Source organism: Onthophagus taurus, chromosome 7, assembly GCF_036711975.1.
Source record: "Onthophagus taurus isolate NC chromosome 7, IU_Otau_3.0, whole genome shotgun sequence".
Classification (NCBI taxonomy): Eukaryota; Metazoa; Arthropoda; class Insecta; order Coleoptera; family Scarabaeidae; genus Onthophagus; species Onthophagus taurus.
The window spans coordinates 38,189,886-38,204,275 of NC_091972.1; the positions used below are offsets into that span (position 1 = coordinate 38,189,886).

Genomic DNA, 14,390 nt, shown 5'->3' on the forward strand with positions numbered 1-14,390 from the left:
AATAAATGGTGATATTTTCACAAGGATCCCTCAAGAAATTAATTTTATAGGGAATTTTGAATATTATCAATAAAAATTGCAACATCGAAAATTTTATCAAAACTACAAATATTGTTTTCTCAAAAACTAAAAGTTATTTTTCATAATAGGTTTGTTCATTGGAAAGAGGACACTCTTATTAACACTTTGGGAAATTTTCATATTCATATTCCAAGAAATGGATTTTATACGAATTTTTAAAACTTAATCGGCGGAAATTGCAAAATTGAAAAAATTGTCGATTATTTCAAAAATTAATTTCTCAAGAACTAAAAGCGATTTTTCAAAACGGCTTGTTGCATTAAAAAGAGGATACTTTAATTAATAATTGGTGATATTTCCACAAGGATACTTCAAGAAATTAATTTTATAGGGAATTTTGAATATTATTGATAAAAATTGCAACATCGAAAATTTTATCAAAATTACAAATATTGTTTTCTCAAAAACTAAAAGTTAGTATTCAAAACGGGTTGGTTCATTTTAAAGAAGACACTTTTATTAACACTTTGGGAAACTTTTATACTCATATTCCAAGAAGTGGATTTTATACGAATTTTTAAAACTTAATCAAACTTAATAAATAAAGTTGTATTAAATGAAAGAAGTCTTATTGGGGTTGAACTTGATTATTATCGGTAGCGTCCAACACCTAAAAGAGATACTAATTCCTGAGAATGTTACCGGATATCCGTTCCACCATTAGTAGGTACTAAAGAAAAGATAACTGCGTTTCCGTTTGGATTTCACCGGATTTGTTCTTAATTTTTTTCAGCGCATTTGTTTTTATCTCAACATGAGTTTATATTTGCAAAAAGAAAAGAAAAGTTATTTCTAAAATTGTGTGTAGGCCATTTCAATTAATTTAAGACATTTTAAGGTATATCGATACTTTTTTTAATTTTAATATAGACACAATACGTAAAAATTTAAATTAAAAATAAATAAATCAACTAATTAAAAATCATATTTATTCAAGGAACACTTCTCATCTTCTTAAATGTTTTGAATTCGTGCCTAAGTGGCGTTTAAAGAATTCTTTATCCAACTGAATCGGAAGATGAAATAGGCACGAACCACAAATAAAAAAATAAGAACAAAACTTTTCCCCGTTCGTATTTCTTGTAACTCGTTGAAAATAAAAAAAAAATAAATCTTGTATATATACATTTTAGAACAACAATAATCGTTAAGAAAGTTTCTGAAGAAACCCACATCCATAAAAGACAATAGCTATATGTAGTGGAATTTTCCCCTACTACCGGAAGAGGAAATTTCGTACTCGAAAACAGTCGAATGTCGTTAAAGCGCTGAAAATACCGCTTGCCAACTCCGATTACTGCGAATCTAAACAAGTTTAAGAGCCCCGCAAAAATAATTAAATCCGAGAAATATATCATTACAGCCTTTCTACGGGAGGAAGCCTTGATAGTGAAAGGTTGAAAATTGAGCTTAAAGCTCTGATAGCTTTCGGTTGACTTTCGATTGCGATTCGTCGCGTAGCAACTCCTGGGGTTGTAGGTGTGGCGTATAAAGTTTTCAGCCAATCCTGATTGGGAATCGTGCGCGCGTCGATTCCACTGTAATACACACGTCTAATGTTGCTGTAATGTTCAGATATTATTAGGATAATACTTTTCAAATCGTTTAGTCTATCAACACCTACAGTAAACGTAACAACTGGTCATACAGATTCTCTTAATAATATTTCGTTTATATATCAATTAGTTCAATTACTATAAAGACTTTACATTCAAAAAAAAAATAATAGTTATTATAAGCGCGCAAAATTTAAAATTTACAAATATATATATATAAAAACATATATATATATATACACATAAAGTGTTTGTTTGATGTTGTGATGACACATTATTTGGAAGAAACATCTCACCACATGGTTTTAAATCACGAGTATCAGCCGAAACCGCTCAATATGGATACTAAGATTCAAGATCAAAATAAAGGGTCCTTTTGTATAGATGCTTTATTATCGAGAGAAGACCGTCCAACATCTCCGGATACGTCTCGGAGTATTTCGCCGACGTCTACCAGAAGTACCAGTCCGCCGATTTCGCCAGGTAGCGAAGAAATTCCGCCGAATCCGTTTGTCCCAAGACCCGGTCTTCTCAATCAAATCTATCCGAATAGTGGAGCGTTTTATGGATACCCACAAAGTCAAGGATCTGCGTTTCATAGTATCGACGGAAGTATGGTACAAAAAGTCCAATTACCGGTTGGTCATCACAATCATAATCAACTTCAACAAATGCAACTTGAATGGTTAGCGAGAACGACCGGGATGTTTTACCCAAGATTACCAGATTTAACAGGTAAGTTATTTTTAATAAAAAAAAAATGTTTATTTATTTATTTATTCGCGATAAATTCTGCATTCAGATTAGCGGTTAAATACGCGCATAAAGATTGTAAATACAAACTCGATAATCTTATATACATAATGTGACTAGTGCCTAGGTTCAATGGGTTACATTATATTTATACGCGCGTCCTGTTTCAAAATATCTATAAATGTTGATTTTTCAAAGAATTTTTCCAGAATAGAAGTGTTACTTTTAAACTTATCTTTGATGTTGTTGATTTATGCTTCGAAGAGGGTATGTTAAATTTATTTTAAGTAGGTAAGTTATGTTAATATTGATTTGATTATTTCATAATAGATAATAAATATAAAATGTAATCTTAAAATATTTTTAAAGAAAATCAACATACTTCATATATTTGATATGCAGATAAATTTTTGTTAAAATTTAAATAGAAATCTTTTTTATATCAAATTATTTAGTTTCTTCGTTTCGTCATCTGTTTTTGAATTGGGATCTTGTTCTAAAAATAATAATTGTGCTTCAGATTTTGATGCAAATAACTTAACAATAGTTTCAGTTAGAGCTAAGTATTTGACCATATATTATGAAACTTTATCCTTATTTGGTGAAGATGTGATCCTATTACTTCCATAAAAGTTATCACATCGCGATAATGATCAACATTAATAGTTGTGTAATAGTCTTAGTTTTGACATTATCGCTGATGATAATTTCCTTTGCAATGACGCAATAGATTTTATATTGTTTTAACATATCAATTAATTAATCAATTGTTTTAATAATTCATGAAAGTACAAATCTATCCATTCGCCATGAGGAGTTCCTCGTAATATTATTATTCTTGTAATGCATAGGTTATGCAAATGTGGGATGAACATGATTTTGTTGGAGACAAGCCCATTGAGTTTCGACATTCTTTAGTTGACAATCAACTTCAATTCCAGCTTATTATTTTTTTGAAAATTACATTGAATGTGTAGTTCCTACATAGTAGTGATGGAACGGATAGTAATTTTGCGAAAAGCCGGATACCGGATATTCAGCATCCACTTCGGCCAGATATCCGGTAACCCGGCATATCTATCCTTCTATTATGGTTATAACTTCTGGTGCATTTCTGAAGTGATACCCTACATTGCCACATTATTGCGATATTTGAATAAAAATGAAATTAATAAGGAAGCTGATAAGATAAACTTATTTTGATCCAAGATACAAAATGAACTTTTTTGATGCTGATTTAACTCACGAAGCAACTCTAAAAAGAGAATACTTTCCACAAGTATCCTCAAGTCGAAAAGTATCAAAAATTGTCGATTATTTCAAAAATTTATTTCTCAAAAACTAAAAGCGATTTTCCAAAACGGCTTATTGAATTAAAAAGAGGATACTTTAATTAATAATTGGTGATATTTCCACAAGGATCCTTCAAGAATTTAATTTTATAGCGAATTTTGAAAATTATCGATGAAAATTGCCGCATAGAAAATTTTATCAAAACTTCAAATATTGTTTTCTCAAAAACAAAAAGTTATTTTTCAAAATTGGTTGGTTCATCAAAAAGAGGATACTTTAATTAATAAATGGTGATATTTTCACAAGGATCCATCAAGAAATTAATTTTATAGTGAATTTTGAAAATTATCGATGAAAATTGCCGCATAGAAAATTTTATCAAAACTTCAAATATTGTTTTCTCAAAAACAAAAAGTTATTTTTCAAAACGGGTTGGTTCATCAAAAAGAGGATACTTTAATTAATAAATGGTGATATTTTCACAAGGATCCATCAAGAAATTAATTTTATAGCGAATTTTGAAAATTGTCGATGAAAATTGCAACATCGAAAATTTTATCAAAATTTCAAATATTGTTTTCTCAAAAACTAAAAGCTATTTTTCAAAACGGGTTCTTTTATTGGAAAGAAGACACTTTTATTAACACTTTGGGAAATTTTCATACTCATATTTTAAGAACTGGATTTGATACGAATTTTTAAAATTTAATCGGCGAAAATAGCAAAATGTGAGGTTGCTAATGATAAACCTGATATAAATAAAGTTGTATTCAATGAAAAAAGTCCTATTGGGGTTGAACTTGATTATTATCTGCAGTGTCCAACACCTAAAAGATATACTAATTCCTATCAATGGTGGAGTACTATGTAATAGGTTTTTAATATCCGGACAAAGCCGGATATTTGGTAACTATCCGGCCATTTTTTTAAATCCGGACGGATACCAGATAGTTGCCGGATATCCATTCCACCACTACTACATAGCATCTTATATTAGGATTAATATTAGTGTTATTCACTGAGTAGCAAAAGTAATAATGGAATCATTCACCCTGCTCATTAATGAGACAACAAATGCTTCTTGGTTTGCAATTCTACAACCAAGCATATTAAAACTCTCCATTAGGTGTTGGACAACTTAATTGCTAACAATGTTTTTGTATGTCAACCACGTATTTCCGATGATGTGTTCAAGATGCAAGCTATGAAATGCGCAAACGACACTCGGCTTAATAAAACCAAATCACGCATTTTTCAGTCTACAATTAAGTAAATATCGTTACACTAGTGGACTACATATTACTGGAGCTGTCCTGCGGCCGAGGCGTAATAGTACGTTGTCGAATATTATAAGAATTTGGTATCAATTGTAGCGCCTCGGCTGCAAGCGGCCTCAACTTGTTAATTTTTACTGTTAAGTTAAAGTCCAATATTACATAGACACTAACTGTCTAAGCTTTGACAAATTCTCAATCGAACCCTACTTATCTTAATCCACACCAACCCAATTTAAGTCAACCCAACCCATTCTAAGTCTACCCAACCCAACCCATCCCAACTCTATCCAACCCAACAGTAAACTCAAAAAACACTTTATGCACAAAACTCCCTCATTTCCTTTCTCTTTAGACACAGAATCCGTGCATTATTATAGACGGTCAGTGGCGTAAATTTGTTAAATTGTTATGCTTTCACCCTTTTAATTTTTCTCTCTTCTGCGGAAGTTCATCACAAATTCTCTTCTTCCAGTTTTCAATATGAGTTAGGCAACGTTGTTTCTTCAAACTCATGTTTCATTTCTATTTCTATTTCTCTTCATTGAAAAGGGCACATGTAAAGACATCGACTTTCCGGCATGCAAACCAACAGAGATCTGATTCCAGTTTCCGTATCTTTGTCAGATACGTGGGGAATATTTCATCGTGTGTTAGAATTGTGTGATCCTTTCTGCTACTATAACAGTTCTTAATAAAGATTTTTGCCAAACCACCGCATTTGCCCTTTATTAGCTGTCGGCTTTTGTCCGAATCCTTACCTCTTAGTAGGGTTCTACTTAACTTTTTTCGGCTAACTTGAGTTATCAAAAGATTCCAACGCGCGCTTTCCCTTTTTTGGGCATAAGAGCTGTTAGATTATTTTAAGAATTTTGGCTGCTTTTTCGGTCACATTTTTATATACTCCATCATACGCAGCTCTTTGTCCAGCAAGATTGTTTATCGCCCAACTCTTATCTCTATTCTATTCAATCTTCTCCTGCCCTCTGAAATAACCACTTTCGTTTTGTCTTCAACTAGTTGTAGAGCAATTCCTTTACGATTTCAGATATTCTTTGTACACACTACCCAAGCTTGCCTTTTATTCTGTTCGTCTGCGTAGCCCGCTGTGTCATTTCCTTCCAATCTTATCCTCAGTCGTAAAATACATTCCAGAGAGTTTCAGAGTTGATGAAACCCAACTCAACTTAACTGATGTATTTACATGACATCATCACATTAATTAAACTCAAATCAGTTAGTGATCGCAAATTTGCATCTAAATTGAACTATGCTGACATAAAAATCCACTTCAAAATGGATCCTACATCTACCCACTTTTAGATAATGTATCTAAAGTCAACTTTCTGCAAATAAACTTTTAGGAACTGTTGTGTACACTTTTATTATAACAATGAAGTGTAACGAGATGAGGTCATTCGCATAGAGCGGATATAGTTATGAACTTCAACTATACCTCTAATTTCTGTTATCACGAATTTTAGCAGCATTTTTCTGGGATTATGAAAGGCGTATATTGGAGATCCACAGGAATAAGAAAAAATATCTAAGAAGGAAGACAAATGCCAGAAATAAAGGAATTCACATATCTCTAGCTATTCCTTGCACTTCGCTACTATTACTTCTCCTTAGTAAATACTTGGTCTATCCCATCTTCCTCTTTCTTCAGATTCCATATTAAAAATTTTCTGTGATATTCTTTTCTTAACCAATCGAAACAGGAAACCATTTCAGCTATTTCTCTTCTATCTCCTCTACTAGAGCTTTTAGCTTAGTTCTTCTCTGATTCTCTTATTTCACACTCTGTCTCTTCTGCTATTATTCAATGATACTTCATCTCTGCTGATTCTAGTTTTGATTTGTGTCTGGAGATTTGTGCCAACGTTTCCAGTCTAAAAGTGAGTGTGGGTATTTAGATAGTTTGGTGTACACTATATATATTTTTGATTTTGTGCTGCTTTCTTAACTACCATCTTTACTACCATCTTACAATATTCTTGTTTTTGTTCCTGTTTTTTATCATTCCTTTCTAATTACTGGGTTTATCCATGAACCAAATAATTCACCATACGTAATTCATTTCATCCATCACCTCCAACAGTTCGTCCATTATGGTCAACGCAGTTCTATATCATAACAAAAGCTTAACCATAAAGAAGAGCTTATTACTTCATGAATCCTTCTTAGTCATAATTTCTGGAGCATATCAGGATACACTTAAATCTGCATTATTGGCATCAACGATAAACTTCTATCTTAAAATTCAAATTGATATCTAGACACTTTTCCATTATATTCCAGATTTTCTGAAAATCCATTCATAATTATATCATAATGAATATTCCATAACAATTCATTTGACGCAACGTTGGTTATCTTCTGCACGATTTTCCCCTACACGTTCGTATTCCTCCAATGTAGCACGTTTCTGATAAAATTATTATCGTAAGCGTTTGGCAAAACATCAAAATTTTCCATCTTTTTTCCAGATTGTTATCCACTTTCCTACGATTACACAAGAACAGATTATATCGTTGCACATAGTTATGTCAATATGTGATTTCGCCGATATCGTATTAAAATCTCCAAAAACAAAGCCTGTCAATGTAAGAAAATTTGAGATGTCTTTAGATTTGACATTTTTTATGAAGAGTACAATAAGTCTTAGTTTTAATGGTAAACAACTTAATGTTGTTTAGTTTCTCTGTGTGCAGTAAGACAGTTAGTTAGCATACGGTACCAATTCTCTTTGAATTTCCCTGTGAATAGTATGGCATATTAATTATTTTAAAAACTCGTCTATGTTGATAAAAATATTTGAAAATGTAAAGTTGTAAAATGAATTTGGATTAGATATTTGAGTTGTTCATCATAGAGCAGAGAAAATTCAAGATAGATTCAGGTGGGAGTTGGGTTGGGTCCAACGGGAGAAACCCTCGAGTACCAGCAGGAAACGCCGAACGGCGTCGGCGGCGTCTTCTTATAAGTAAGACAAACAGGAGAGAGCAGGTCCTGACGAGCGCCATGATCGAGCAGGCGAGGACTACGATTGTAAATTGGCGATGTAAACACATTCTAACATGATCAGCACTACATTACGTCCTGCCGTCTCTGTTACTGTGCTAAACTAACCGGAAGCGCCTCTCTCGCGTCATACGTTCTCTCTCTTTCTCACTTCACTTCACTCTACGACCCATAGGAGTTCTTCAACATTCTCTCCTTCGTCTCAGTCTTCATCTCTTGCTTGTTTGGTCCCTTTGCAATTAGCTAATTTGATTTTGGAGATCCCTTTCTACGGATCTGTTCACAATGTGTTGTCAATGTTTTGTTCGCTATGGCTTTTTTTTATTGTGTGGGGTTGGTTTCCGATGGTGTCTCTTTAGGAAAGGGTTTTGCGGTAACCGAATTAGTTTATCAAATACGTGAAGATTTTTTTTAAAGAATTTTCGATGTTTTAGCGATAAAATAAGACAAATAAAGAAACTAATTATGTGAAACAAAATCCAATGTAAACACGAAACAAGCAATTCTCATCATAACCATGAAACCATATGCCTTGGTCACCAGATAATAACCAATTTAGAACAGTTTCATCCACCATTTGCGAATGAAGTACAAATATGCGAACGTAAACGAAACGCCACACTCTTATCTAACTAATTGAATAACGTACATAACCCTATTTTTTTTTGTAATATCGAATTGAGTTAATTAAGAGTGAGACGGAAACGGTTTATGGATACAACAGATAAACGAAAAGAGTGGAAAATTGGACTGAAACAATTTCCGCCAATACACCCCTGTTAATATGAACCGATAACGGCTGCACGCGCAAATAAAATTGGCACGGATTACCTCGAAATTATTTACCGTATCAATTCGATAAAGTTTAACAAATTGTTATAGTTTTATTAATTTTGATTGATCCGTTTCAATTAGGTAATATCGGCCGGTATCGTTCAGATATCACTATCTCAAAAAAATCCGTTAATCTGGAGACGATGTCCAAATCCTTTCGATTGGGGCATAGATTAGAATAATCCCTTATGACCGATAAAACTCGTCCTCCCCTATAGCTATTAAGCAAGATTTTCAAGCTCAAATTGTCGACAGATGGTTGCAGACATCCGCGTGTTAGCAATTCATTTCGGCAAATTTGTACCATTAAATGGATACCATAGATCCACCTACCTAGTTTACGGGGTTATCGACTGGATTATTTGAGGGTATTGTTACTAAATTCTATGTATACTGTGACACATGGTAATATACTAAAACCTCGATATTACGGACATTATTTAATACATCAGTATATTTAACCCGTTTATGCCTGAATTAATTTTTTTTAGATATTTGTATTTCCAGTGTCATCTTGGTGCAGATTTTATCATTTGTAACTTACTTCAAGCATTATTTTTAAGAAAATACTATTTTTTCGTAGTTTTTTTTAATGTTCCATTAATGAACTTTAACAATAAATGTATTGGAATTATTTATTGTCCATGATCTTATGTGGAAGTGAACAAAACAGAATTCATGCAGATAGACTTTACATTTTTGACAAGACTATCTCAGCACTCTTGAAGCCAATTTATGGGAAGATCAAGGTCTTCGTCCTGTCGGGGGAATACCACATTTTTGTAAATACGTTTACACAACTATTCTTCAAAAATGTAAATAATACATTTTTTACCCTAGTTCTTTTTTATATAGTTGCCATCCGTTGTGCACTGAAATATCGACATAAAGCGCAAAAATTGCTCCTGTAGTTGTGTATGTTCTCATCCATCCTGTCTACACCGCCCATAAATTTATTGTATTGAGCTACTACATGAGCTACTATTGGCAACCTTTTTTTCTGTTTTGATATCCACCTTTCCACTCTACATTCTGGAAGTGTAGAATCATAAGTACTGATCATCAGAACTATTCTATTATCATGCCGGCTTGAATGGTTAGTTTACTGGCAACACCTGTACGGCAACTTCTGTCGTTGCAGAAGTCTTCATTGTTGCTATCTTCTGTACTTTCAGCACTATCATGTGGAGGAGTGATAAAAACATCAGCGGCCCAAAAATTCTCGCCTTCTACTACTTGAATGAGTTTTGCAGTTGTGAGGGGTCTGAAAATATTCAAAATCTTTATGGACCTGTTTAGCCCATAGTTCCAATATTGGAACTTTTGGGAAAATGTGTTTTTTTTTGTACTTATCGTATTCATTATTATAGATGATATATGGAAATGTATGTAGAATCATAAGTACTGATCATCAGAACTATTCTATTATCATGCCAGCTTGTAATGGTTAGTTTATTGGCAACATCTGTACAATAATCATAAACACCTCTGTTCTTCTTTTCTATCACTTTTGAAGGCATTATGGGACACTTTTTAATTCTATTTTATTTGATAGTTCCCGTACATCCATATCTTTTTTCTATAGTTACTAGTTTGTTTTGGTAGGACTTTTATCATCACTTTTATTATTTTTTTGTGGTTATCGCATTTTCTTCTTTATCCGCTGAAGTGCTGATATTTAAACTGCATTCTCTTTCGTCGAGTTTTTTCCTTGGTATGGTTTAAATTGCATCAAATACCCAAAAGGTTCGCAGAGTCACCAAATCTTGTAACTGTATCGTATCGGCTTTCCTATTAAAAATTGTTTTTCCTCGTGCTTACCAAAGTATGGAACCATATTTCTTCTGCTTGTGCAATCAAATGTAGTGTTCCTCAGGGCGGTGTATTGGGTCCGTTACTTTTTTCTTTGTTCGTTAATAGTGTTACTAATTATATCTCGTGTAATTATCATTTGTATGCTGACGACCTCCAGATATATACTACTACAACTGTTGCTGAATTTCCGGAAGCTATCTACGGTCTTGAACTGGTCTCGGAAATACGGACTTAAGTTGACCTCAGTTAAAACGCAAGCTATTGTGTTTGGAACTCGTCAATTACTTGGTAAGATTAATCCATCTCCCTGCAATGATCTGATGCTGGATGGAAATGTCATACGATTTTCTGACACAGTTAAAAATTTGCAGTCCTTATGGATTCTGCACTGTCTTGGAAACCGCAAATTCAACATGTTTGCAGAAAAGTTTAAGCTTGCTTCCACTCTTTAAAAATACTTCGCTGCTCTCTTCCTCCTGTGGTTAGTCGTAATCTTTGCTACTCACTTATATTTCCTCACTTCGACTATGCGGACGCGGTTTATCCCGACCTCTCAGTGACTCTTCTGAGTAAATTGCAGCGGCTACAAAATAATTGCATCCGGTTCATATATGACCTAAATAGATTTGAGCATGTAACGCCATGTACATTCAGATGTTAACCTGTGAGGGACGTAGATCCTTTCGTTTATTAGCCATTTTATTTAAAATCCTTCATAACTGCACCCTAAAGTACTTATCAGACAGGTTCCAGCAATTATCAACTCATGAGCTTGCTACTCGTTCACGTTCTGATACTATTCTTACATTTCTCGTTCATAGCACTGAAATTTATCATAGATCATTTACAGTACAGTCGATTGCGCTGTGGAATGGACTGCCTTCTGAAATTCGTAATATTTCTAGAATTACTAATTTTAGACATGTTTTAAAGAGCCACTTGTTTGCCCTTCAACTGGCTGTTTCCTGATTCTTTGTTCTTTGTCTTTCTCTTTTTTCCTCTCTTCAACTGCTCTCACTTGTTGGATTCTGTTGGACTCTTTTAGCTGCTCTCACTCTCTCTCTCTCTCTTTTCGTGTCTTTTCTTTGTTTTTCTCTTTTTCTTGCTTAATCTTATTTGGTGATAAATGTTAATAATATCTAATTATCACTACTTGCCATATTCAGTAAATATTATTTTTGTTTGTTCTGTTGGGTCATTTGGCAGAGATCGCTTGTGCGATAAAATGATCCATTTGCTGATACTGCTCATACTGCTTATACTGTTTAAGTTTAAGATTATCCATTGTTCGACTAACAATCGACAATGGGATTTTATGTATATATAATTTGTTCTTATTATTTTTTTTCTCATTGTTTTTTCTTCTTGTGTACCTTATGTAATTTTGTATTCTTATTTGTGGCATTAATTGGTAAATAAATAAAAATATTTTCATCAACACACAACTTTTCTTGGAGTTTCTTGGAAATTTGAATTAAGCATTTGCATCAATTCTCGTAGTTTTGCAAATTTGTCGCCCGAAGGAAGGTTATTATTATCTGCACAGTGAAGATATCTTTTTATTATTTCGAATCTATTTCGTCTCAAATATTCACTAGTGCCATATTGCAAGATTCGGTTCCTAGCTCCCACCACATTCTACATCTAGGAACAACACAATAAACAAATAATAGTAGTATGGCCAAAAACACTTTATTTCTCCATTGGAAAATCGGAAATTAAGTTCACCCTATTCAGTGCATATAACGTCGTTATTACTGCCAAAAATGATATAATACTATCATCTAGAAAAAGCTCAAAGCATTCCACTGGATCAGAAGGAATGGGTGCTGATTGCATCAGTTCCTCAAAGTTCGGAAACCCGGAAATAAGATCGGATTTTTGCCAGTTTCTTTTTATAAGTAACTTCTTTTGTATTTCTGACAAAGGTTTGTTGTCACTATTTGACTATTCGTCAATGTCGCTATCACCAATTGTGAAAATCGATTGTCGACCATCCAGTTATTGATGTCGTTGCAGAAGTCTTCATTGTCGCTATCTTCTGTACTTTCAGCACTATCATCTGGAGGAGTGATAAAAACATCAGCGGCCCAAAAATCCTCGCCTTCTACTGCTTGAATGAGTTTTGCAGTTGTGAGGGGTCTGAAAATATTCAAAATCTTTATGGACCTGTTTAGCCCATAGTTCCAATATTGGAACTTTTGGGAAAATGTGTTTTTTTTGTACTTATCGTATTCATTATTATAGATGATATATGGAAATGTATTGAAAATTATTAGGGCAATAAATACAACGCAAAATAATAGATAATATTAGCTTAAAAATAGAAAATGTCACTTATCTTTTACTAACCATATTTTACGAAAGAAATTTCCAACTTTTTCTACACGTTAAAGGCACAATAATTTGTCGAACAATCACTCTCACTAATCAACATATTTACTGGAAACGTGTTGTTGCCTGCAAAATTACGTTGTGGCTAACAACAAAACGTGAAGGGGAGAAATACGGGGTGTTCCGTTATTGTAACTGTGGGCATAAACGGGTTAAATATAAATGTTAGCGTTTATAGATAGAATCCAACTCGGGTCATTCCCCAAGTTGCTCTTTTTCATGTTCATAGGTAAACTAGGGGTAGTCCCCATGTTGTGTATACGATGTACAAATCAATACTAGATTGTTGTATGTTTTTATTGAACTAAAAGTAGAATTAACACTAGAACTAGAAACATTCTGGTTTAGCCATCTTAAGAGACGTATGACTAAATCCGAATGTTTCTGGTTCTAGGTCGTCTGCTAGTTCTAGTGATAGTGCTAGTGCAAAACTAGAACTAACACTAGAACGAGAACTAGAAACATTCGGATTTAGCTGCACGTCTCTCAAGACTGCTAAACCCGAATGATTCTAGTTCTAGGTCTTGTGTTAGTTCTAATGATAGTGCTAGTATAAAACTAGAACAAATACTAGACCTAGAACTAGAAAGTATCACTAGGACCACTAGGTAATCACTAGGACCACAACTTTGTTCAGAATCTCAACCTAAGCAACGTTTTAGTACTTGTACTTATTGATACAGATACTTCCTATGAAAGTCTGGAGTCTACAACTTAGGTTACAGTAAAAAGCATTGACTTCCTAAGATTACTCACAAAAAGTAAGAACATTCACCATGATGTAAAGCTATCTAACTTAATCTGTAATGGATTGAATTTACCATACACGCACTGCATAACATAGAAAGAGGATATATGTGGTCGAAGAGATAGCCGCCTTGAGAGATGTCGGGCTAGTGATGTAAAGTTTAGTTACTTTTTAGTATTTGTAACTATCCGTTACTTTCAGAAAAATATTCGTTACTTTGTACTCGTTACTCGTTACAAAAGTAATCGTTTGCATTTGCATGGGATTTACTTTTTCACTGCATATTATAACGAAGAATTTTTCTTAATTATTATTCTTTAATTATTAATAACTTACGTTTCTCTTATTATATAACAAAAATATTTGAAAGTAGTAACACATTAACAATGGAAAACAAAACTTCTTCTATAAAACAAGCAATAATAAAATAAAATAAAAATATTAAAATAACAATAAAAGATATTACAGTTTATTATTGCAATGTAAAAATAAAATTTTTTGCACATTTCGACTTTTATATCGATTTCGCCTACCCGACAATACTTGGCCAACTTTGGAAAAAAGCCTTTCAGATGGTACAGATGTTGCCATGGCACTCAGGTATTTTTTAGCAAGTTT

General features: G+C 33.3%; 1 protein-coding gene across 1 annotated transcript in view; it reads left to right on the plus strand.

Annotated features, from left to right (window-relative positions):
* The first annotated feature begins 538 nt into the window (after positions 1–538).
* The window catches only part of LOC111423049 (motor neuron and pancreas homeobox 1-like), a 40,641-nt gene continuing 26,789 nt past the window's right edge, over positions 539–14,390 (plus strand). Inside the window, exon 1 of the mRNA XM_023056303.2 lies at positions 539–2,372. Within this exon, the coding sequence (XP_022912071.1) occupies positions 1,904–2,372 (469 nt within the window). The 5' untranslated portion in view covers positions 539–1,903. The remainder of the gene's footprint in view (positions 2,373–14,390) is intronic.